This window comes from Falco biarmicus, chromosome 3 (assembly GCF_023638135.1).
Source record: "Falco biarmicus isolate bFalBia1 chromosome 3, bFalBia1.pri, whole genome shotgun sequence".
Taxonomy (NCBI): domain Eukaryota; kingdom Metazoa; phylum Chordata; class Aves; order Falconiformes; family Falconidae; genus Falco; species Falco biarmicus.
Window position 1 is genome coordinate 110281040 of NC_079290.1, and position 25010 is coordinate 110306049.

Below are 25010 nucleotides of genomic sequence, written 5' to 3' on the forward strand. Positions count from 1 at the left end.
TTGGATGCTCCTGGCTCAGCAGCCTGCGAAGGGGAGTGCTTTGGGGTGCTTCTGGCTCCATTCTCCCCTTGCTGTGAGCTTTGCAGAGCTGGTTTTGGGGTGCAGTGGCCCCTCGCCCCTTCGGGAGGGCTTGAAGTCCTTTCCACGAAGTTTCTGGGCCAGGGAATGGAAGGTTGAGTCATGATTGAAGCGTGATCTGAAAAACCAGAAAAATGACTTTAATTTCCGTGATTGCCGCTGAGCTGCTTTTGCTGCTACCCAGCCCCCCCCAAACCGGGCTGGGGAGGGTCTCCCCTGTCCAAACAGGGGGACGGTGGGGGTGAAGCCCTCTCTGCGGCGATGCTTGGGTCCTGTTCCCTCTTGCAGAGAGATTTTGGCAGGGCTCAGCACCTCTACAGGCAGCAGCACCGGGCAGGACAGCAATGTCGTTACCCAAAGGAAAAGGGATTTGGTTGTGTTTTTTTTTCCTTTCGGCTGCCTTCAAGTCATCCGAAGGGCACTGGGATATATATATTTTATTTTTTATTTTTCTTTGCCGGGCTTGTTTGGCTGGTTCCAAGCTGGAATAAACCTGGCAGCTGTTGAGTTTGTTTGCAAGGAATGTTTTCCAGCAGGGCTGGGCGGCAGCAGCTGGGGTGTGCTGGCAGGTAACGCTGTGACAGTGGCAGAAAACTCCTTCCCAGCAAGAAAAACAGCCCCAAACTCCGATGAAATAGGTAAGACGGGTGCATTTAGTAGCCAGGATATTGCATTTAAAGAAAGGTGTGCGAGGGAGCCTTGCACCGCCGTAACTTGTCTTTTTTTTTTTTTTTTTTTTTTTTTTTCTGTACAGTGTATTTGGAGGAATGGTGGTGTTATGGCTTGAAAAGCTGGTGTGGGGGAAGCACCCTGGAATGGGGGGTTGTGGAGCGGTGTTTTGGGACTGCCAGCCCCACAGCTGGTGGCTTGGATGTAAAATATCCTGGGAAAAAAAAAGAAAAAAAAAAGAAAAAAGAAAAAAGAAAAAAAAGAAAAAAATCCTCTTTGCCTGGAAATTTTGGAAACTCCTGCTGCAAACCCACCCAGGTCCGGGCTGTTTATTGCATGGGGGATGCTGTTGGCAGCGAAAGGGTTAACCAGGCACCCCAGCATCCAGGGGGTTAAAAGGCAAGGAAGGGGCTAAATCCTGCTTGGGGGGGTGTGTGTTATTTATTAGGCTTGGGATCACCAAGAGTATAAATCAGAGCTGCCTGGGAAGAAGAAGAAGAGGAGGGGGGGGAGATGCTGCCCAAAATCCCGGCATCCCTCGGTGCAGCCGCTGGACCGCAGCTCCCATCCGGCAGCGAGCCCTTGGCTGGACTCTGGGGGTGCTGGGCTGGGGGATGGGTGCCAGCTGGGGGTCACCCACCCTGGGCACCCCCTTGTAGGGGCCTGGGGGGGTTAATCCCCATCGGGTTGGGGGTTGCTTTCCCCGCCATCGCCTGCCCGCCGGGGGCCTGCTCGGCCGATGCGGATACAAAGCCGGAGGAGCCGCGGCCTTCCCAGGTCAGCAAAATTCATCTCATCCCGCCCCAAATCCCGCTATATCCCACATAGGATGCGGATCTATAGTTGATCGCATCCTCTGGTGGGGGGAGGAGGTTGCCCTTTGCCTCCCCGCTGCTGCCAGCGATCGGGGCTTTTATTATCCGTATATATTTTATATGTATATATATTTATTTTTTTATTGCTTTTAAATATATCAGCCCAAAGCAGGAGCGATGGGGAGGGAGGGGGCGGCCGTCTCTGCATCGCGCTTATTCCGCACCGGTTCCTCCCAGTTCACCCCATTTTCTTGCAAACTCCACGACGTTGCAAATCCCTCCTGGGTTTTCCCGGCTGGGATTTGCAGCACCTGCAGGAAACTGCAATTTTGGGAGGGGTGAGAACTTCCGGGATAATTTTGACAGCAAATAATGGTAATTTTCCCCCCTTTTTAGCGATATTTTATTGATTTATTTTTTTTCCCAGCCATTGGTTGCATTGCTGCACCAGGTTGCATTGCACGCTGCAAGGCTTGCAAAGGGGGTGAAGTCGCAGCGCTATTTTTGTTCCTTCTGTTTGCACCCTTTTTCTTTTTTTTTTTAAGTATTAAATGTGTTTTAGCGAGGTGCCAGGTTGCAAAGAGCATTTTGCTCAAAAATACTAGCCCCCCCAAAAAAAAGTATAGAAATGCATTTTCGGGGTGGAACCCCCCCAGTATTTGATGGGGTGCTTAAGCTGGTGTTTGCAAAATGGGGGGAGAAGTGGAGAATTTGGGGGGGGGGGGAGGGGGGCATCTCAAATAAATCAGCATCATCACCTGATGCTGATTTTTCAGTCCCTTTTCAGCCCCAAAAAAGGTGATCCCAGCGCCCCAGCAGGAGGAAATTTTGGTGGGAGATGCTTTAATTTGGAGCTTTGCAATAAAGCAAACCACCAAGTTGTTGGGAATGTTGAGCTGGAAACACTAATAGGGAAAAAAAAATCCCAATTTTTCGCTGTTTTTGGTGTTATTTTTAATTCAAATTCTTCTGCCTCCAGATTCCTGACTGGGATAGTTTTGCAGTGGGTGAACTTTGCATTTGCTTTGCAAACATTGAGAAGGAGAGATGGGGGTAAACATTGGCCTGGGGAGGTTTTTGGCAATAAATAAATATTTTTTGTTGCTTTTTGGGTCTCTCCGCAAGAAATCTTTGCAGCACAGGCTCTTTTTAAAAAAAAAAAAATTCAGTGCAATAATTCTGATTTTATGATTCTTTTTTTCTTTCCCCCCCCTTTTCCCCCTGCGTTTGTACTTCTCACGGCATGAGCTGGACGAGGGATGGATTTTTTCTGGTTAAGCGGTGATGTTGAAAAGCGAATCAGAAGGAAAACAGTGGCGGTTTTCCAGGTCTCGGGTTTTAGCTGGAATATTTGCAGGCTGTTTGCCCAGAAGAGTAGTTTCAAGGCGAAAGAGGGAAACACCGTGTTGAGGAAAAGCTTCTCCTATAAGATGATGCTTTTTGGCAAGAGTTCATTTAAAATATTATCACCAAATTGCTTTGAATCAGGACTTTTCGTGGAATTTTTTTTCAGGGGCAAACCCGCTCTTTTGGCTTTTTTTCTGGGAAAACCTTTTTTTAATGTTTTTTTTTGGGGGAAAAATATCTGTTGGCTTTTTTTAGGGGGACCCCCCATCTTTTGCTATCGTTTCATTCCTACCACTTGCTTCTTATTGCTGCCTCCTCCACCTGCAACTGCATCAAAACACCCGATTTGGGGAAGTTTTGAAGACTGAGTATAATTTTTCTTCACCAGAGCCCTCATTCCGACACGGATGCCTTCAAATCTCCTCAATTCTTTCCTTGGAAAACTGGGAAATAAACCACTCTGCCATAAAAGCACCGATAATGCACTGCACAGACCCAATGAGGGCTGGGAAAAAAACAAATTGCAGAAGACTTTTGCTGGGATTTTTTTGAATTATTATTTTAAAGGACGGGGATCTGGGGGAGAAAACATCCCTGCTTTGCTCCGGGGATGGTGCTACTCTACCCTGGCTGGGAATAATCAGAATTAATTTTTATTTTTTTTTTGATTGAGGTGACGGTGGTAAATCATCCGGGTGGTGAAATGAGGCTTGAAGCCACAGTTGGGATGTGGGGCCACCAGCTGGAGGGATTCATAAGGAGTCGGAGGAAACTTTTGGGAGACAAAAGCGAATTTCTATTTCTATCCCGCCCCGCTCCATCCCTTATAAATAGTGCCGGGGTTATTTATAAGGAGGGATTACCACGGCGGGGACGCAGAGAGGAGCAGGAGGGATTCCCGGGGTAAATCCCGGTTGCGATATTATGGATTTTTTTTGCAAACCCTTCGATGGAAGGACAAAGGGGGTCGGCAGGATGGGGCAGCGTGGTGGAGGATGATGCTCGGAGCAGGGCCGGGTCCCCAGGGCTGGCAGCCGTCCCTGCCAGCTGGGACCTGTCGCTCCGTCGCGACGGCTAAAAATAAACCCAATAAAGCCCGAGAGCTGCCAGCTTGCCAGGCAAGGGGTCGGGCTGGCCGCAGCAGATGGCCCTGCTTTTCTGCCTTTATTTAGCTCCGGCTCCGTTTATTTTCCCTCCCCACCCAGGTTGGGAAGGAGACGGTGCTGAGCCGCAGCTCGTGATGCTGCCGGTGGGGTGAGGACCCGGCAGCTCCCCTGGGCTTTCTAGCCGTTTTTTCCCAAGGATGAGATCGTATCCCTGCATCCCTCTTGGATTACGTTGCATCCCCACGTCCTTCTTGGATTATCCTGCATCCCCTTTTTGCCATCCCACGCTGCTTTGGAGGCATCTCCCTGGTAGGGCAGCTTGTCCCACCAGCTTTTCACCCCATCCCACGGGATGCATTTTTCATTTTTGCTACTGGGATGCTTCTACCCCTGATAGCAGTTTTGCTATTAAAAATTATGCAAAATAACCTTTTTTCTTTTTTTTTTTTTTTTTTTTTTTTAAATTTAACAAGACCCAATTAAAGGTTGCAGTGGGTTGTTTTGGAAAGCTGGTAATTCTCCTCAGGGGCAGGCGTGCTCGCGGCCGGAAAAATAACCAGCCCTGGGACAAATCGGGCTGATGGGAGCTTATGTCAACTGTCAAAATGGGATGTGACCTTCTCCTGCCCCGCTAGCAGGATAAAACCGGGAGCAAGCCACAGGGCCTGGCTGCGCATCGTCCTCCTTGCTCCCCTCTCTGAATGCAGAAGCTGTTGTGTGGCTGGAAGGGCAAACCAAACCACTAAGCAAACTGGTTTCTGGATAAAACAAGAAGCATCTCTCTGCTGGGTTTCGTTTACCCAGGTGTCATTATTTTAAACTCATTTTGGTTGGTTTTTGGAGGTGTTGCTGCAGAAATATGGCTTATTCCTTTTTTTTTTTTTTTTTTTTCCTCTTCTCTCCCCTGTGGTCCTCTGCTCCGTCGCATCTCCTGGGGCTGGTTTATCGTGGATTTATGGCTTGGTTGGCATCACATCCATAGGGATAAAACCCAGGGCTTGTGAAGTGGGGAGAGAAGAGACTTGCTGCTCCCACGCTAATGGGAAGCAGGTTAGGTGACATATGAGATCAGCCTCGGCTGCCAACTGCTTGCTGTTTCCAGCGCCAGGAAAAGAGTTCCAGGAGGAAAAAATAAGTGTCCCCGCGTCCTCCCCACAAACAAATCTCTATTAACCTGTTTATGGAGGCAAGGGGCTGGTTGCAAAAGTGGCTGGAAGAGGATATTTGCGGCGGTAATGCAGGTCAAGAAGCGGGGGGAAGAGGTTTATTTTAAATTATTTTTAGGGCTGGGAAAGGGTCGGGTGGGTTTTAGCTGGATGCTTTGGGGGGGTTTGCAGTGGGATGGGGTTGGGGTCGCTGAGCACTTGGCAGCCTGGCAGGGTTGTGACGTCAGCTTGTGCCCGTGCTGAGACTGCAAGGAGTTTCTAGCTTGTTTTCCAGGGGTGAATGCAAATTTTGGAGGTGGTCCCAGACCTCAGCTCCCTCTTGCTGTGCTCTAGACCCACATATATATACACACATATATATTTAGGTGGCCCTGGAGCTGTATGGCTTGCTGCAAACCCATGTGGGGCAATTGCACCCATGCTGTGCTGCAGGTTGAAGGGGTTGTGGTACAGGGGGATTAAATAGATCCTTTTGGGGGGGATCAGTCCTGCGTCTGTACATCCCCTATATCCACCTCCCAGAGGAAATGAGGGTCCAGGCATGGAAGAAATGGTTGCTGGGGGGGTCACAGCTCTTCGGAGCAGGGTGGTGGCATCCGTCGTGCACCAGTTGCTGCTCCCAGCAGGACCACATGAGCAGAGTTTGGCCCCGTTTTGTGCTTTGCAGCCTCTTGGGTGTCGTTTCTTTCTGCTGCATCATCCCTTGGACTTGGGGGTCCCTGCTCTGTCCTTCCTCTTCCTCTTGGCGACCTTTCAGGGAGTTGTGCTGGGCGTCTCTGGTTACCCGAGCGGATGAGCCATCGATTGCAAGGAGGATGCTTGGCGCTTCCCAGCCTCCGAGACCTTCAACCTTGATGCTCGGAGCTGGATTTGCCGTGCACGGGATAAATTTGCCATGCATGGGGTGAATTTGCTGGGCAAACTGGGACCTGGGAGCAGCTTTTCTGCTTCCTTGCAAGGTTTTACAGCGGCCGGAGCTGGATCCATCCCACCTGGGGTCTCTCCACGTTGCCTTCTCTCCTGGGGATGGATCTGGGGGGGGCGGATTGCCCCTCTCAACCTCCCTTTCCTTCTTTCCTGCAGGAAAGCCTCGGGGAAGGGCCCAGGCGGAGTGTCCGGACCCCCTGTGCCATGGCTTCGTCTGAGCTGCCCCCCCATCCTGCAGTAGGTACTGTCAACCCACCAGAGCTGGGGTCTTTTTTTGGGGGGACACACACCCAGCCTTTGGCAGAAAGGGGGTGAATCACCCGGGAGCATCCTACACATCCCTGCCAGAGCCTCTTTGGGTCGTGAAAACATGAAGGGCTGTTGCATCTTGCAGGTTTTTGGGGTGATGCTCTCTTCTGTCCTCTCCATCCCTGCATCCCTCCCATCCCTGCATCCCTCCCATCCCTCCATCCCTGCTATGGTACAGCAGCACTGCAGGGGGACACCAAGTGACGGGGTTTCTGCTCACAGGTGACCATCTTGCCCTGGAGACCCCCAGCCCCCTGCCCCACGGGGAGGAAGACCTCGGTGAAGCCTTTGACTTTGAGGACAGCGAGGAAGAGGAGGAGGAGGAAGAGGACTCAGCGGCTGAGCCGAGCGGCGAAGCTGTCCTCCGGGCACCTCCTCGTAGGCGGCGTGCTGCCAGCTCCGGCGTCGGTGAGGAACATGGGCGGGGGGTCCCTGGTGTCTCCCATGTCCCCACTGTGTCCCCTTCACGTGCCCAGGGTGGTGCCACCCAAGCCTGGGTGCCAGCGCTGGTTCTCTTTGCTTTTCCTCTCCGCAGATGGGCTGGTGCCGGAGACCCAGGAAGGGTATGTGGGGTTTTGGGGGGGATTTTAGGGGGTTTTGAGTCCTTGAAGGAGAAAGCACAGCTTTGGGGTTTGTCCCCTGCCCTGTTCAATATGTTGCGGCCTGCTGCCGTGCCTCAGTTTCCCCAACTTCTCCCCATTGCTTGCAAAGGGGGCTACAAGCAGGAGAGCTCCAGGGTTTTGGGGTGAACCCTGCAGCCCTGGGGATCTGTGGGGGCTGTGGGTGCCATCGGGGGGTCTGTGGTTAACTGGGTGATGGGGGCTTCCTCCAACCCCCAACCAAGGAGATGAGGGAGAAACCCGTGGGGGTGGGTGTTTGAAGGGGCTGGTGTTCACCCCAGCTGCAGATTTGGGGGGAAAAGATGCCCATTTGGCTGCAAGGAGGGCTTGTGCCCCCCTGGCAGCCCAGGCACAAGGTTCAGCGAGAGGGTCAGGACCCCCCCAGGTTTGGGGACCTTCTCCCTGTGCTCCCCGATGCTGGCGCATCCTCCTGTGCTGCAGCAGGCCGTGGCTAAAAAAAGCCATTTTTGGGTCTTTTGCATCATCCCCCTGTAGGTTGCCTGGACCTACTTAAAAAGCCATCGTGACCCTAAAATCTGGGACCCCCAAATCCAGGAGGAAGCAGATGGGCAAGGGCAGGGGGCCCCAGATACAAGCTTTATTCTGTGTTTGTGAACCCCTGTAATAGGAATGGGAGGTGATGGGGGTGGGGGGCTTGAGTGCATCTGATCCTGGGGGGTTTGCACCCCGGGGTGCTCCCTGACCCCTTTCCCTGCAGGCTGCCGGTGGGGGTGAGCAATGGGGAGGCTGGTGGAGACCCCCACATCGATGCCCAGACCTGGAAGAGGAAAAGCATCTGCCAAGGTGGGTTAAAATGCTGAAAAAAACCCCAACAACCCCCAAACCTGCCAAGGCTTGGGAAGGGTTCCTCCATCCTGGCTTGATCCTGGGGTGCTGACCTGAGTCCCTGGGGTGGGGGTGGGGTTGTCGCCCAAAGGTGAGCGCTTCGAGTTCCCGGAGGTGGAGGATGATGTGATTTACGACGATGTCCCCTGTGAAACTCTCGATGCCGAGCAGGACGGTAGGGACAGACCTTCCTCTCCCCGGTTCCCCAGGGACCACGAGCCCATTTTCCAGCTGGGTAAACTGAGGCACGCTCCAGCAGGGAAAAGCGCATCTTAGAAAGGATGCTCAGGGGGATAACCCCGGAAAACCGCTGGGATTGGGGAGGGATGAAGGCAGATGTGTTTCCAGAGGGACTGCAAGACCCTGAGGATTTGGGGGGGTCTTCTCCGGGTCCCTGGGGAGGGGAATGGCCTCCCTGGAAGGAGCCGGAGCTGGATTTTGCTCGCCAGGCGCCGGCACGGAGCGCAGCCTGATCTACGAGGAGGTGCAGCGGGGCGAGGGGCCGCGGGCGGGCGAGGAGCTGGGCTGGAGCTCCAGCGAATTCGAGAGCTACAGCGAGGACTCGGGCGAGGACACCAAGCCGGAGGCCGAGCCGGCCAAGCAGCGGGCATCCTTCCAGCCCAAGGTAATGCTTGAATTGATGGTTTTATTATTATTATTTTCCTTTTTTTTTTTTTTTTTTTTTTTTTTTTTTCCCTTGGGTTTGCTTGGATAAAGGCACTGGAGCATCAAGCCCAGCTGCTCCCGCAGAGGATGCTGTGGTTCCTGGGGTCACCTGCTGCAAAGCCAGCCTGAAACTTTGGTGGTTCATTATTTATTTTTTTTTCCTTCCTTCCCCTCTCCCCCCCTTTTTTTTTCCCCCCTTTCCTGTTGCATTTTGGCATTGCTGGAGCGTGGCTGCTGCCTTTCCCTGCGCTTGCTCCCTTCCCTGCTCAAGCAAAGCCAGATTTTTGGGAAGATGCTGACTGTACTGTGCTGCTTTGGGATGATTTCTCCTCCTCTGTGTTGTTTTTTTTTCTTCTTTCCTTTTTTTTTTTTTCCTTTTTTTTTTGCTGCTTACTTGGATCTCTTCTCTGCCTTCTCTCGCCTCCTCTGCCTTCTCCTCCCGCCTGGTTTGCTTTGGGCTCAGCTTTCTCCAGACCTGAATAGACTAAAGGAGAGATACGCCAGGACTAAGAGGGACATCCTGGCTTTAAGAGTTGGGGGGAGAGACATGCAGGAGCTGAAGCAGAAGTACGATTGGAAGGTACTGTCCCTCCTCCCTCCCTTGTCCCTTGTCCCCCAGATTTCCCAGGGGGTGATAAAAAAAACAACAACCCACCCTCCCAGAATTTATCCAGGTTGAATTCATCCTGATTTATCCCCCAAAGGAGAAAAAAAAAAAAATCGAGCTAAGCACCGCAAAGCTGCCTCTCGTGTCCATCTGTCTTGCAGCTCCCCGTCCTCCAGCTGCCCAAACCATTTGCTTTTTTTGGGTGTTTGTTTTTTTTTAAGGGGCATTTGGACGAAGCAAGGTTGCCCGTGGGCTAGATGGATCTGAGAAGGTTTTTCCCCTGATACAGGGTGGAAATCAGGTGGGGAAGGAGATTCTTGGGAGGCGTAGAAACTTAGTGCAAAGCCTTTCCCAGCCCCAAACCATCCAGGCTGGGACTTTATGGCCAGTTTGGGCTGGGCAGGTGACGTTGGATGTCAGCTTGGGCTAAAACCGCTGCGATTTGAGGTGTGAAAGCTCCCCCCCCCCCCCCCCCCCCCGACCTTTGCGCTCTGGTACACAAACCCCCGGCCGTGAGGAGGGGATGGATGTGCTCGTGCCTCCCTTCCCCCCCCTCCTCTCTGCTTTTGCTGCATGCTCCCGCTTTGCCTGTGCCTGCTTGCCCACAGCCATGTCCTGGCGGAGGGAGGAGAGATGCCAGAGCATCCTTCTTCCTCAACCACCTGCCTTCTCTTCCTCCCCTTCGGGCTGCCTGGGAAAACGGGGACGATGCTCAGAGGGGATGTCCCCAAAGTGGGGGGATGTCCCCAAAGGGGTGGCACCGCTGGATCCAGACCTGAAATGGGGTCTCGGTGCTGCCTCGAGCCTCCTGGTCCCTCTTGCCCCCCTGCCCAGATGACACAGCTGATGAAAGCGGCTAAAAGCGGCACCAAGGATGGTTTGGAGAAGACCAAGATCGCGGTGATGAGGAAGGTGACGTTCCTGCACCGGAAAGAAGCACCGGGTAAGCAGAGGAACCCCCATTGCCTTCGACAGCCAAAAAAAGCCTTTTTGAGGGTGGTTTTTAAAAAATTTCATTATAAATCCTTACAGCTTTCAGCTTTTCCTTTTGCTGATTTATTTTCTGCGGTTTAAGCTCTGTTTTAACTTTTTTCCCCCACTCTTTGCATCCCCATGCAAGCCCAGTTGGTTTGGCTCGCTCCTTGCTCCAAGCACCCATGCCCTTTTGGGAGCAGGACAGTGCCCCACCACGCCAGCACCCATGGGTGCCTCCCTTGGACACAGGGCAAGATATGCCCTGAAATACTGATTTTTGGGGTGTTTTCCTAACCCTCCTGCTGTCACATAGGGGTTGGGGAGCAGAGGAGGAGGGCGGCGGAGGCGGAAAAGCAGCCGCCTTCCCGATGGAGCTCGAGGGTCTCCCTGGAGCAACACGGGGGAGGTAGGATCCCAGTGGGTGGCCTGGTGGCTCAGCCGGGGCTGCCTGAGGGATCCGGCGTGTGTGTCCCAGCCTCGCTGCATGTCCCTGATGCGGCTTAGCCTTGCCAGGGTGGGGGCTTAAATGCTTTTGGGGTCCCCGGGGTGCTGCAGGGCATCCCGTCCCCAGGGTGCTGCAGAGCATCCCATCCCCCGGGCACGGGGATGGGCAGGGGGAGCTGACGGAGCTGGCAGCTAAGGGTGGCGATCCTCCCTGCCAAAATTAGGGAAGGAAAAAGGTCACCCGGCCGCCAGCGCCCTCCCCTCCAGCCCAGCCGGTCCTCCCCGTGCCCGGCTATTTATAGGGGATGGGGATGGGGCCGGGGTGGCCGTAGCGGGGCGTTGCGGCCATGTGGAAGAAGCGGCCATCCCTGCATTGCGACGCCGCCTTGGCTCGCTCACCCTCCTCCTCCTCAGCTGCTTCGGCCTCGGGTAAGGGATCGCCATGCCGGCCGGCCAGTGTTGGCCTCTTGCCTTCCCCATTTTCTTCGGCTTGTGGCTTGTGGCTCCTTCCCCCCCCAGTTTCCCTGCTTGCACCCGCCCTTGGAGTGAGGACGGGGGTGGGGGCTCTTCCCCCATCCAGGGTGGCTGTTGGGGGGCCGGGGACACTTTTTGTCCCCTTCCCGTGGGGAGCTGGCTCGGTCCCTGCCGGGAGCCTGACTCATGCTGGTGTCCGGTGACAGTGGCTGGGGCTCCGGGAGGGACACACGATGCTGGGAGGACGCTGGAGTCCATCTCGCTGGCAGCTCCAAACCCAACCGCATCCCCAGCCAAGCCACTGATGGGGCCACGGGCTCTTCTTTAGACCCCAAAAAAGTCTAAAATTTGGGGATTTTTGGCATTCGGTTGTGGATTTTTTGCCCTGCAGGGGACTCGGAGGAGGAGGACACAGGTTTCCTGGAGGTCACAGTCTCTGACATGAAGCACCCGCCGCCGGAGCTGGGGCCCATGCCCGAGGGGCTGAGCCCACAGCAGGTCAGTGTGGGGTGGGGGGGTTGGGGGGGGGGGGGGCACAGCTTCCTCTTGGTCCCATGATTGAGCAAGCAGGGAAGGGCGGGTCAGCAGAAAGCGATGCTGCTGTGTCAGCACTTCTGCAGCACGCTGTGCCCGTGGTGCACCCCCCATCCCGTTATTCAGGGTGGGGGGGCCCCCCCAGCTGACCCCCAGCGTTGTTGCAGGTGGTACGGCGGCACATCCTGGGCTCCATCGTGCAGAGTGAGCGGAGCTACGTGGACTCCCTGAAACGCATCCTGCAGGTGGGGGACCCCCCCTTTTTTTTTGGGGGGGGGGAGGGGTCAGGAGCGCACAAGGATGCAGGGATGCTGATGCACCGGTACCTCCTGCAGGATTACAGGAACCCGCTGATGGAGATGGAGCCGAAGGTGCTGAGCGCTAGGAAGTGCCAGGTGGTGTTTTTTCGCCTGAAGGAGATCCTGCAGTGCCACTCCATGTTCCAGATCGCCCTTGCCTCCCGCGTGGCTGAGTGGGACTCGGCAGAGAAGATCGGGGACCTCTTCGTGGCCTCGGTAGGAGGAAAAGTTGGGGGACCGCTGCCAAACCTGCCCCTGGACTCCTCTCTGTGATAGCTGAGGTGGGGGGAGGATCCAAGTGATGCACCCCCACCTGGGGTACCACCAGCATCCTCAGCATCACTCCAAAAACACACCCCCCCACCCCCACCCCGTTTTGCTGAGCCTTCCTTTTTGGGGGAGCCCCACGCCATCGCACCTCTCCTCCTGCCCTCTCCCCAGTTCTCCAAGTCAATGGTGCTGGACGTCTACAGCGACTATGTCAACAACTTCACCACTGCCATGTCCCTCATCAAGAAGGCTTGTCTCACCAAACCTGCCTTCCTCGACTTCCTCAAGGTGAGCAGGACCCAAACGCAGGCACATGGCACTGCTGGGTGCTGTTATCACTGAAAACTTTGCTTTTTTTGCCTTCCCTGCCCCCCGCCCCTGCAGAAGAGGCAGATGGCCAGCGCCGACCGGGTCACGCTCTATGGGCTGATGGTGAAGCCCATCCAGAGGTTCCCTCAGTTCATCCTACTCCTGCAGGTATGGGCAAGGGGTACCTGCACCTCTCTTGCTTTGCACCCCATTTTTTTGCAACCTGGGTGCTGTGGGAAAGGGTTTAGGAAGGGACGCGGGTTCGGGTTGGCAGCTTGGTTGCAGCTTTGGGGACCATCCCAAGGATCTTCTTCCAAGCTTTGATTTCGGAGGTGCTGAAAGCGCTTCCGATCACAGCAGTCCCCACAGGGCTGATTTTCCTGGGGTGGCTTTTGTCCCCCATCCTTTCCCTGCTCCAGGACATGCTGAAAAACACTCCCAAGGGCCATGCGGACCGCCTGTCCCTCCAGCTGGCCCTCACCGAGCTGGAGACCTTGGCAGAGAAGCTCAACGAGCAGAAGCGCTTGGCCGACCAAGTCGCCGAAATCCAGCAGCTCAGCAAAAGCATCAGCGACCGCAGCAGCCTCAACAAGGTGGGTCCTTCAGCCTCACGCCCTCATCCTTGTGATGGGTATGTTTTGGAGCTGGTTGGTTGAGCTTTGCTGCTTCCACCTTCCTTTCTGCGTCAGGGGGTGGGGAAGCCAAGAATCCCGGTTTTATCCAAAAGGATGTTGAGCAAAAGCAAATCCTGAGGCTGGCACGGGGAAATTCCTCTCCAGCGAAAAGCAAGGATGAGTTGCTTTGTCTCATCCGCCTGATTTTGCAACTGTTGGTGGCAAAAAACCCAAACATCCCCTAAGTGAAGTTCTTGCGACATATCCTGGGCCGTGGTGGCAAAAAGCGCAGCGGGGCACCCACCAGCTCAGCCCTGGGACTGGGATTTAGAGCTGGGGGGTGAAGAGAGACCCAAAACCAGCTGCCAAAGGACCACGTCGGTCTTCCAGGGCTCTGCTTTCCTGGGGGCTGGACATACAGGGTGCAAAGGGGGTTTGCATTGTGCAGCCCCAGAGCCTGTTGCACGGCCATTTCTGCAGAGCTGGGAGCCACGTGTGGTCCTGGTTGGAGGAAAATCCTTGCAATAAGAGAAAAGCAACCAAATTTTGGGACAGGAGGCTTGCAAGAGCCCCCAGGCTGAGCCCCCTGCCTGCTCCATCCCCTTTGCAGCTGCTGAGCTCGGGGCAGCGGCAGCTCCTGCTCTGCGAGACGCTGACGGAGACGGTGTACGGCGACCGGGGGCAGCTCATCAAGTCAAAGGAGAGGAAGGTTTTCCTGCTCAATGACATGCTGGTCTGCGCCAACATCAACTTCAAGTACGTGCTGATGGCCCCAGACCCCCAAATCCCTTTGCAAAGCACCGATGTAAGGACCTTGCCTCTCCCCAACTCGATTTCAGGGCTTAGTGGGTTTTTCTCGCTCTACCCCACGGAGTTTTAAAACCCCCTCACCTTATTTTGGAGGGGGAAACCACCTGGTCTGGGGTTGCTTTGCCCCCACTGTGGACATGTCTCCATGCAAAGCCCCATCCCCTCTTGACTGTGGTGTCCTGGAGCTGGTGCGAGGTCTGGGAGCCTGCTAGGACCTCAGGGCTTAGTGGAGGTTGATGCTGTAGAGGAAAACCTTTGGGGTGTTCCCCATCACACCTCTTTCTTAACCATTTTTCCCTTCTTTCAGGCCGGTGAACGCAGGGTAGGTGCTGCTTGTGGTCTGCTGTGGTCGTGTGCCCCACATCTGGGGGTGCAGGCATGCACCAGTGCATGGCGTGGGGTTACCAGTGGAGGGGCTTGGCTTGCAAAATGCATTTTGCCAGGGCTCGCAGGGCAAGCCACAGTGCCTGCTCATGGATTTACCTACACTTTTGCATCCTCCCTCGGCAGAGGCCAGCTGGAAATTAGCAGCCTGGTGCCCCTGGGTCCCAAATACGTGGTGAAGTGGAGCACGGCCCTCCCGCAGGTGCAGGTGGTGGAGGTGGGGCAGGAGAGCGGTGCCTACGACAAGGACAACGTCGTCATCCACAACGCCGGTGCCAAGAAGCACGCGCCAGCCGGGCAGGCTTCGCACAGTGAGCACCCATCCCTCGATCCTGTGTTGGGCTGGTTTCGGTGGGGTGGGATGGAGCATCCTCCCTGGACCTCATTTCTCCATTTTTCCACCCAAGATAAAGTCTACCTGGGGCCACCACGACTCTTCCAGGAGCTGCAGGACTTGCAGAAGGACCTGGCGGTGGTGGAGCAGATCACCCTGCTCATCAGCACCTTGCATGGCACCTACCAGGTATCTGTGTGCCAAAGCATGGTCAGACTCATGATTTGGGTGGAACCAAGCCTGGCTGCGTTGCGATAACCGTGTGGACCCTCAGGGGCTGCTGGTCACCTCATCCTCCTGAGCCCCGCAGATGATAGTTGGGGGTGATTCAGGCTTGTGTTGGAGGCACTGCTGTGATTTTATGACTTTTTCTTTAGAACCTGAACATGACGGTGGCCCAGGACTGGTGCTTGGCCTTGCAGAGGATGATGAAGGTGAAGGAAGAGGAGATCCACTCTGCCAACAAGTGCCGCCTCCGCCTTCTGCTGCCTGGGAAGCCGGACAAGTGAGTTTGTGGATCATGGATGGGCTCTTCCCACCCTGGGCAGGAGGAGGCTGAAGATCAACGTGATGATGCTTTCCCTATGCAGGTCTGGCCGCCCCATCAGCGTCATGGTGGTCTTCATCACCCCAAACCCCCTGAGCAAGATCTCCTGGGTGAATCGCCTGCACTTGGCCAAGATAGGACTGCGTGAGTGGTCTCATGGCGTGGGGCTTGCCATCACCCTTGCTCTGAAAAGCCAGATTTGGGAGCGTGGCGAGGTGGTTTGCTTCAGTCCCAGCATCCTGATGCGAAATGGGGCAGTGGGGGGGGGGGGGGGAATTGAGAGCAAAGGGGTAGAGAACATTTTGCGAGGTCACAACTGGAAATGATGGGAATTGATAATTCTGGCTCAAAATGCGGCTTGCTGCTCTCAGGTGGCATCTCCAGGTTGGCATCACCTGGTGATGGATTTCCACTGGCTCTCGTGCTGATGGTGCTGACCCATTTTCCATGAAATAATATGAATAAGCAAAGGAGGAGCCGTCCCTCCTGCTGCTTCCCTATCCCTATTCCTATTTAACTCCACCAGCCACTGCAGCAAAAGAAAAAGAGTTTTAATGGAAGGGAAAAAAAAAAATCATTTGAAATCCTATTTGAGTGCTCGGATCCCCCTGGGCTGGAAAGATTTTTGATTCTCTTGTTTTCACCAGTTTATGTGTTTGGTTTGGGTTTTGTTTTTATTTTAATCTGGGATGCCTAGGGGATAATCCTGTATCCATGAGTTCGAAATGAAAACACATTAAAGCCTAATGTGAAGAAACACATTAGGGTGTATTTCCCTCCCCCCCTTTATATATTATCTGTTTTTGGGGGGGCTTTTTTTTTTTTTTGCTGCCACTCGAGGCAGTTGTTTGGCTGCGTGCTGCGCAGTAGTTTGGAGGAGAGGGGTGAGATGTACCCCAGGTCTGCAGATGATGGTGGTGGTTTAGGGTTGGAGATGAGCACCCTGCACCTCACATGCCTGATTTTGGGGTCCCATCAGGGAGGGGAGGGATGCTAAGGGGTGTCCTGGCTGTCTTCAATCTCCTCTGCTCACCACAGGGGAAGAGAACCAGCCGGGCTGGCTCTGTCCCGATGAAGACAAGAAGAGCAAAGCTCCTTTCTGGTGCCCCATCCTCTCCTGCCACATGCCTGCCTTCTCCTCCAAGGCCCTCGATCTGCAGGTAAGAGCAACAGCCAAGTTCTTCTCCAGCCCCCCCCCAACACCTCCTTCCCCTTTACATCCATCATTTTGGGGAATAAAGGCAGAAATCCCATGGCGGATGGGCTGGATGGGGCGGCCAGGCTGGTTGCAAAGGCAGAAATCGGTGCAATCCACTCTGGAAAAATTAAAAATACAAGTTAGGCTGTGGCTCGATCCCGAATTTTGGGGCGTGCATGGATACCCTGCATGTGTTAGGGTAATTCGGGGGTGTTGTAACCCCCCCACGCCCCGATCTTTCCTGCAGCTTGGCACTGCCGTGCACAACCCTGTGCAGTCCTCCCTGCTGGGCTTCTCCGCCGTCAGCACCTCGCTGCCGCAGGGCTACCTCTGGGTGAGCAAACCCACCCCAAAACGGGGCAAAACCTGCCGGGTTTGGGTCATGCTGGCTGCAGACCCCCTCCTCAGCGCTCGTGGCTGGTGCTAACACCCCTTTTCTGCTCCCCGCAGGTTGGGGGGGGGCAGGAAGGTGCAGGGGGGCAGGTGGAGATCTTCTCCCTCAACCGCGCCGTGCCGCGGACGGTGAAGTCCTTCCCGGTAGCCTCGCCGGTGCTGTGCATGGAGTACATCCCTGAGGGGGGCGAGGGGGGCCCGGCGGGCACCCAGGAGCCTCACCCCACCACCGAGCAGCCCCCCGCATCCCCGCATCCCACCGTGTGCTTGGGCTTACAGGATGGCAGGTGAGCCCGCAGCCTCTGCATCCATCCTCCGGTGCGATCGCCAGCACCGAGCCTTGAGGACCAGCACCATCTCCTGCATCTCCCCCCTGTTCCCCCCCCCCCCCCCCCAGCATCGCCGTCTATGGCAGCGTGGACACGGGGACGCAGTGCTTGTTGACCTGCAAAAGCCCGGGCATGCAGCCCGTCCTCTGCCTGCGGCACAGCCCCCAGTACCTGTTTGCAGGGCTACAGGATGGAACCGTGGCCGCCTACCCCCGCAGCAACGGTGAGGGCACCCCCGTGCATGCTTTCGGACAGGCTTTGTGGTGGGACCCCTCAAAAGTATGGAGCAGGAGGTTCTTCGTGCCGGCAAGATACGCTGGCTGCTAAAATGGTGATAAATATTTGTCATTATCCCCCTGCTCCCACTATTTCATTCTGCTCCTTGCAGCCCGGGAGAGGGGAAGCTGGTTTACGTCGCCAAGACGAATGCAGAAGGGGCTCAGTTTTGGGGGGAAAAGGGTAGAAAACAGTCCTGGGGAGGGGTTGGTACCGCAGCAAAGGGTTTGCTGGGAGGCTGGTTGCACTCGAGGGATGCAGGAGGGGTCTGACACTGGGATGCGCAAGCAATCGGAGCTCTTGGCTTCAAAAAATTTACCTTTTTCATGCTATAAACCGAGCTGATCCCCTCCAAACCTCATCCACACAAAACCTCTTTCCTTCATTAGCTTGATTTTGGGTTTATTTTCCCTGGCTCCAGCTGGGGCCAAGGCTGTGGCTTGCTGAGAGCCTTCCTCCCCAGGGACTCCTCGCCTGGGCTCTTAAATGCCTTTGCTTTGTCGCTAGAGGGTAGGAAAGAGCCTCAAATAATGTCACATTGGCCTATTTTTGGACAAAAACCTTCATTTGCTCCCAGGTAACCTGCAGAGAGCAGCACCCAAACCAACCCAGAGCCAGTAAAACCACTTCAGTTGCATTTTGGGGTGCTGCGCATCCCCTTTCCAACCTTACCGCAACGGTGCAAGCCAATTAAAGTGCCTTTAATTTAATTTCAATTGCAGAAAGGCACACTGAAGGCAGCCAGCTGCTGGCAGGACTGCAGGGTGGGGTTTTTAATCTTATCCTTATCTTTTTGGAAAGAAAAAGCTTACCTGAAATAGCTTGTTTTTACGTGAAAATTAGGATTTGCTGAAAGATGGCTCGGTTGCAAACTCCTGCTGATGGGAGCAGAGGTCCGAGCGCCCAAAGGGCTCTTTTATCCCTCAGTTCTTACGGTTTTATTAAAAAAAAAAAAAATTGCATTGGAAATAAGGAAAGGAGAGCAATTATCTATTGAAGCTTCTCAGCCACTGCTGGTGGTGAATTCATCCAAATCCAGGTTGGATGCTGTTCACAGACACTCCAGATCCACCCTGGATGAATCGGCTCTGGAGTGTTGCTTCAAGAGCAAATAAAAAATAAATTAAAAAATCAATTTTTGGCTTTTCCAGCAAGGAACGTGCCGGAGTGTTGCAGGTGGCCAGTTGTTTGCTGCTAACAAGCTGTTTGCACGGGGTCAAAGGGGCTCTGGGGGGGGTGAAGCTGGGGGTGTGAACTCCCCTCATCCTTGGGGTTGTGGCACGAAGATGCTCAGAGGCATCCTGGGTGATGCTGGGGACACAAGGCGTTCGCAGCTGACCCCAGCAGCCCTTTAGGGCAGCTTCAGCTGTATCAAAAGATGATTTTCCTTTTTGCTGAGCATCTTCTTGCTCCCCCCTACCCCAATCCTGGCATCTCTGCTCTAGGGGGGCTGTGGGACCTGGCGGAGCAGCCCACCCGCCTGGCTGTGGGTACCGGCCCCGTGCGAGCTCTCCTGACGCTGGATGAGACCCTTTGGGCCAGCTGTGCCAACCAGGTCACTGTCCTCGATGCCACCAGCCTCCGCGCCCAGGTAGGGAGCATCGCCGGGACCCCTGTGCTACATCTGCAGGGGGATGCAGAGGTGGCTTTGGGGGGGTCACCGTGGTTTAAGCCCCAAAGGATGCACAGGCACAGGCGCATCCCTGCCTATGCAATGCCCAAACCAACCTTTTATTGCTGCTTTTTGCTGCTTTTCATTACTTTTGGGTCCCTTCCCTCCGACATGGTGTCACAGGAAGAGGATGCAGAGATGTCTTCTGCAGCTGCATAAACAGGGAGTGCTGAATAGTTGCTTTTTCCTTTTAAAAAATCCCTTTCTCCCACCTTTAATTTTCACATTTAGTGCCCAAACTTAGTTTGCATGTATTAGCTGTCGTAAATCCAGCCTAACGGCGGTGCCGGGGATGAATAATGCATCGGGGACTGGATTCGCTTTCAGTCTCTGATTTTATTTATGACAGGAGCTGGGTGGGAATTTTTGCAGAAGAAAAGTGATGGGGGAGGAAAAAAACGGTGGTGGTGGGATGCTTGGGGGATGGTATAAATGGTATTTGATGGAGAGCTGTGTAGTGTAGGGTCTTGGGTCTGCCTGGGTGGGACCAGAGACTCGGGAATAAACCCCCTGTGGGGTGGGGGATGAGGGGGACATCACCTAAAAGTCTCTCTTTACCGCTGGTTTGGGCTGGTTTGGGGGGGATGCTCTGTGCTGGTCCTCTCTGGGAAGGGGGTTGATACCAGCTCCTCTTTTTTTTTTTTTTTTAATACGCATATCAAATAAATTTTAAGGCAAAAAAATGTCTCGAAGCCATAGGAGAGGGAGGGTGAAGTTGCTGCCTGCAGGTTTCTCCCCCAGTGATTTAACCCTTTGATGCTGACGTGTTTTTATCCCTCAATCCTGCCCGCAGCCCAGGCTGCAGCATGGGCAACTTTTTGGATGCAAGAAGATGTTTTTCCTGCAGTTTGCATCCTGTGTCTGGTAGGGAAATGCTCTGGCGGGGAGTTTGGGAAGCAGATGGACCAGTCCGTGATCCCCAAAGAGCTCTTGCAAGGGGGCTGAGCCTTGTCACTGTTTTTTGTCGTTGGAGGGGAGCAGGAAGGTCTTGTCCCACCTTGGGGTGGATTTGGCAGATGCAGCTCATCAGGCAAATGAGTCTTTTAAAGAAGAAAAAGAAGGTGGAGGGGGTGGGAAATGCTGTGTTATCATCCAAAAAAACCCCCGAGGGGTTTGGAGATGGGCTGGTTTTGGTGTCCTCTGGCCAGAGCTGGCGAGGATGGGGGGACCTCACGGTCACTCTGGTCCCCTCCCCATGCAGCTCCTGGAGAGAGCCCAAGGCAGCAGCAGTTTTAGGGAGCAACTTTTTGATTTCATTTTTGCAATTCCCCTTCTGGTAGCAAACCTTCGAGGCCCACCCGGACACGGAGGCCAGCGTCACGCACATGATCAAGGCGGGCAGCGGGGTCTGGATGGCCTTTTCCTCAGGCTCCTCCATCCGCCTCTTCCACACCGAGACGCTGGAGCATCTGCAGGAGATCAATATTGCCACCAGGACCACCTTCGTCCTCCCGGGTGAGCTGCCCTTTCTCCCTGGCTCTTAATTGCAATTAATGGGCAAGGTGGGGCATCACCCCATGGGTGTGTTGCTTTGCTTTATGGCTGTGCTGATGTACAGAGAAACTGTGAGGAATTTATTTGGTTAATGGTGTAAAGATTTGAGCTTGGGCCTCTGGGGTCTCTCCTCATTGAATGCAGAGACAGAGCCAGTGGTGCCTTTGCATCCGTGCGCGCATCCCTGCATCCCACCTTTGCACCCGTTGCTCCCATGTGTGCACCTTATCCGTACAGCCCACCCTTGTGTGTGCACGTGCATCCGCTCACCCCGTGTGTGCACCCACTCACCTCAGAGGCGCACCTCCTCTTTGCATCCGTGCACCCCACCCTTGCACAAGTGTGTGCACCCCATGCACCCCATCTTTGCAGCCCTGCACCCATGCACCCCATCTTTGCACCCGTTCACTCTTGCACCCCATTTTTGCACCCCTGCACCCTTGCACCCCATCTTTGCACTGCGTGTGCATCCTCACATGCCTCCTCAGACACACGTGCATCCCCATGCATGCATCCTTGCACCACATCCTTGCACCCCTGCACACATCTATGCGTGCACCCCACTGCCGTTACCCTGTGCACCCCTTTTTTCCCCACCTTACCATCCAGCACCATCTCCCCGCTGTGTCCACCCACCCGGCTCTCGCCTGCCCCAGGCTTGCAAGGTTGGCTCTCCCCTAGTTCCAGCTACAGAGCAACATAATTGTGTAATTAGTTATAAGCACGATACTCATGTAAGTCACTTTTCCCTTTTTTTTTTTTTTTTTTTTTAGGGCATGTTAAAATATTTATCACTTCCTTTTCTTCCTGGGCGAGTGAGCGTTGGGTATTAATGCGTTTTTGAACTTGCGCTCCCTCATCCTTTTTAACTCGACAGGTCATTAATAAAGTCCTCCTGGAGAAACTGGAGTTGCATCTCCGCAGATATATTGCTTTGCCGAGTTCGACGCCGTGCAGCGCTAAGTCCTGGCAATAAAATATTCATTTGCCATTAGAAGTCTCACTTTTTTTTTTTTTTTCTCCCCCTCCTTTTTTTGTTTATATTTGTAGTGCTTTCCTTGGCGTGGAGACCTTTGTGCAAAGATGCTGCTTGGTTCTGAGGGGCTCTGGAGTGTGTTCCCCATGAAAAATCCACTGGTGATGGGTTATTTGCGAAGATGCTGCTGTAAAATCATCCCTCACCCTCTTTTTTTAATTTTTTTTCTTTCCCCGCTCATGCAGGTCAAAAACATGTCCGTGTCACCAGCCTGCTCATCTGCCAGGGTTCGCTTTGGGTGGGCACTGACCAGGGCATCATCGTGCTGCTGCCCGTGCCCCGCTTGGAGGGCATCCCCAAAATCACTGGTGAGCACCCACAAACCCCCTCCCTGGGCAGATGCATCCTTATTTTGGGGCTTGTTTTTAGCAACCCCCCCTTTTTTTTGGCAGGAAAAGGCATGGTGTCCCTCAATGGGCACGGTGGCCCCGTGGAGTTTTTGGCAGTGGCGCTGAGCACCCTGGCACCCGATGTGCTGAAGGGTGATCAGGAGGAGGAAGAGGAGGGTGAGGAAGAGAAACCCCCAGAACTGGATGGTCCCCCACCTCGGGAAATGAGAAAAAAAGGGATTTTATTACAATACCGCTTGCGATCCACCTCCCACCTCCCCGGGCAGCTGCTGTCGGTGCGGGAAGCGCCCACGGGTGGCACGCCGGCGCACACGGAGGAGGACGGCTCCATCTATGAGATGGCTGATGACCCCGACGTCTGGGTGCGGAGCCGACCCTGTGCCCGTGACACCCCACGCAAGGAGATCTCCTCGGTGGCCATCGTTTCGGGGGGCCGGGGTTACCGTAACTTCAACGCTGAATCGCCGCGCCGGGGAAGCGATGCCGACAGCACCCTGCTCATCTGGCAGGTGCCATTGATGCTATAGCACCGCGGGACCCCCCCCACCCATCCACCCGGCACCTACCTCAAAAAGCCACCCAAAAGCTGCCGGGGGTGGTCCTGCCCTGGGTGCATCACCCTTTAGTTTTTTTTAAGGAGGAAAAGACTGAAAAATGGGCTTTTTTGCTTTTTTTCTTCCCCGCCCCCCCCCCCCCCCCCCCCCAAGAAAACAGCTTTGTGCATGGGGAGAGGGGAGTTTTTAATGGCAGGAACGGCAACCTCCCTGCGGGCTTTGGAGGTGCCGGCTCTTTGGCCAAAGGTGTCTGTGTGTCTGCGTGTGAATATATATATATATATATATAAATATATATATATATAAATATGATGTATATTATTACCTGTATAAAGAAGGAATCTGTATATATTGGGGCACTTGGAGCTGCAGAAATAGTGATGAGAGCATTCAGCGAGTGCCGGCTGCGCCGAAACGGGGGGATTTGGCTGAAATAACCATTTTTTTGACTGTGAATTGAGGATATTTGGTACAAAAATCCCCTGTTTTGGGGAGTTGAGTACTCGCGGTTTCCAGAGGAAAGGAAATTTTGGGAGCGTGGAAATAAATCCTATAGGAATCGGTGTGTTTCCTTGCAGTATTTTGTAACTGGGTTTGGCTTGGGTGCTAATGTTTTCTTTCCTTTGCTTCAGCGACACATCCCAAGGGGTTCATATACCCTCAAAAATCAATCAGAAGCCCCCAGATGCCCGTTTTTGCACTCCCCAGAAATGGTGCAGGATGGAGGGAAGATGGGGAGAAGGATGTACCCTGTCACCTGCATCTCTGGTACCCAGAGCATTCTCCGTCCACGGCAGAGAAACACAAGGCCAGGGAGGTGGAAACTTGTCCGAGGACTAAATCAATTTATAATGCGATCCTCTAACTGGCTTCAATTTGATTTTCATTTGTAGCATTACAATTATCAGATTTAAATTCCCAACCGCTCAACCTTGAAATGGGACGGCATGGCTCCTGCTGCCAGGGAGCGAAGATTATCCGCCTTGTACCGATTTCTGAGTATTTTTCTAATTAGCCATCAAATGTGCTTTGCTGGGTTTTTCTTTCTTTGCCCTTAAAGTCTTTTCTGATTAAGTTTTCTCCCTATCTCAGCTGCATGAAATGGCATGAAGAGGGGGGCAATCTCCAGACCAGCCGCAGCTGGAGGACCACGAGCATCCTCATGAGCATCTGTGATGTCCGTGGGAAGGGTGTCAAAAGAGCTTGTGGCTTTTTCCACCCCTTTTTCCTATTTTCCATTGCAATTTTACCACCTTTGGGGTCAGTGTGTGAGAAAGCAGCTGGTTCTCGAGGGATATCACCCCATGGAGCTGTAAGGATTTCCCACGCTATGTGATTGCAATGGCACAGTTAAAATATATATATATTTATTGCAGAGCTGGATGTAATGACAGCTGTGGAGTATGCACTTTATTTAGCAAGAGGATCTTAAAAACAATTTGTGGGACCCCAGACACCATCCCTCTGGGCTCACCAGCCACCTGAGCTACAATTGCAATCAAAATACCCCAAAATGAGGATGCTACATCGAGCTGCGCTGCTGCTTTTGAAGCCGGGAGGAGATGCCACTGCAGGTTTTGTCCCCCCACGCATGGCCTGATGGCACCGGGAGGCTCTACAACCTGGCATATTTTTTCCCAAGTTGATGTCCTCTAGCTAACGAGGATGTTTCTCATGCTAACGGTGTGTGTTGGGCTCCTGTAAGGAGAGGGGAGCTGTCAGACCAATGAGGTTTGTTGCTGCTGCCTTAATGAGCTGCGTTATTAACCGAAGAGTGGCCTGACCCCAATCTCCCCCAATCTGGGGACAGCCCTGGGCAGGGTCACCACCATCTCCCGTGCACAAGAGGCAAAAAGTGTATTTAATGCGCTAAATGCAACTATTTCTATGCTGGTACTCTTCAGAAGATGCTTTTGCAAGACCTGAACACGCTCCCCCCTCATCCCAGTTGGAGGATGGCTGTTCTGCACCAAGAATCATCTTCCCAAGTTTATGATTTTTTTATTATTATTTATTACTTCCCTATTTTTCTTCTCCTTGATGTTCTCTGTGTCGATCCCTTCCTCCAGCCTCGTTATCCTCACCCGGATGTTTATGTGCCAGGGCAGCTGGTGAGCTGCTTGCAGGCGGTGTTTGCAAACGCCCAGCAAATGTTATTGAGCAGAAGGCTCCCTTTAACAACTGTGTCAACAAAAACGAATATATAAAATCCCAGAGATCTTTTAAGAAAGACTTTTTGAGTTTTTTTGCTTTTTTTTTTTTTTTTTTTGCTTATTCTCTGAAAGACACTACCTAGGGGAGCTGCAGGGGCTTGGGACAGCCCCCTGGCTTCAGAGAGCTTGCTGGGGGGGGGTGAGGCGTGGATTTTTTGACTTAAAATGGGGATTTTTGCTACTTTGAAGGGTTAGAACTGTTTGGGAGGTGGGGCTGGTTTGTGGGTTTTTTTTTCTTTCAGATATGTTCAAGGAGAAACAGGCTCATGACCCTTGTCCCAGGGGAGATCCATCATGCATGGAGCATCTCACGCAAGCATCCTTGCAGTTGCTCTTGCAATGGTC

At 53.7% G+C, this 25010-nt stretch overlaps 1 protein-coding gene and 1 long non-coding RNA gene across 6 annotated transcripts; one reads left to right on the plus strand and one right to left on the minus strand.

Annotated features, from left to right (window-relative positions):
• The first annotated feature begins 361 nt into the window (after positions 1 to 361).
• ARHGEF10L (Rho guanine nucleotide exchange factor 10 like) lies at positions 362 to 23015 on the plus strand. 5 transcript variants are annotated; one of them, XM_056332126.1, is made up of 28 exons: positions 362 to 716; positions 6265 to 6349; positions 6640 to 6825; positions 6953 to 6980; positions 7756 to 7841; positions 7975 to 8058; positions 8333 to 8508; positions 9013 to 9129; positions 9991 to 10099; positions 11441 to 11547; positions 11751 to 11828; positions 11919 to 12098; positions 12324 to 12440; positions 12537 to 12629; positions 12881 to 13054; positions 13686 to 13831; positions 14396 to 14580; positions 14677 to 14792; positions 14981 to 15108; positions 15194 to 15294; positions 16189 to 16310; positions 16596 to 16682; positions 16799 to 17028; positions 17139 to 17293; positions 18792 to 18937; positions 20299 to 20473; positions 21734 to 21856; positions 21941 to 23015. In XM_056332126.1, exons 2-28 carry the CDS (start codon positions 6313 to 6315, stop codon positions 22423 to 22425), a joined length of 3771 nt encoding a protein of 1256 aa, XP_056188101.1. In that variant the 5' UTR covers positions 362 to 716; positions 6265 to 6312; the 3' UTR covers positions 22426 to 23015. The 5 variants fall into 5 exon arrangements, with proteins under 5 accessions (XP_056188101.1, XP_056188103.1, XP_056188102.1 ...); XM_056332128.1 differs by lacking the exon at positions 362 to 716 and adding an exon at positions 1294 to 1524; XM_056332127.1 differs by lacking the exons at positions 362 to 716; positions 9013 to 9129 and adding an exon at positions 1396 to 1524.
• On the minus strand, positions 8585 to 11428 carry LOC130146206 (uncharacterized). The gene is made up of 3 exons (XR_008820787.1): positions 10975 to 11428; positions 9932 to 10077; positions 8585 to 9033 (listed from the first exon to the last, which is right to left on the minus strand). It is a non-coding gene; the product is annotated as an uncharacterized LOC130146206 (long non-coding RNA).
• Positions 23016 to 25010: the final 1995 nt, after the last annotated feature.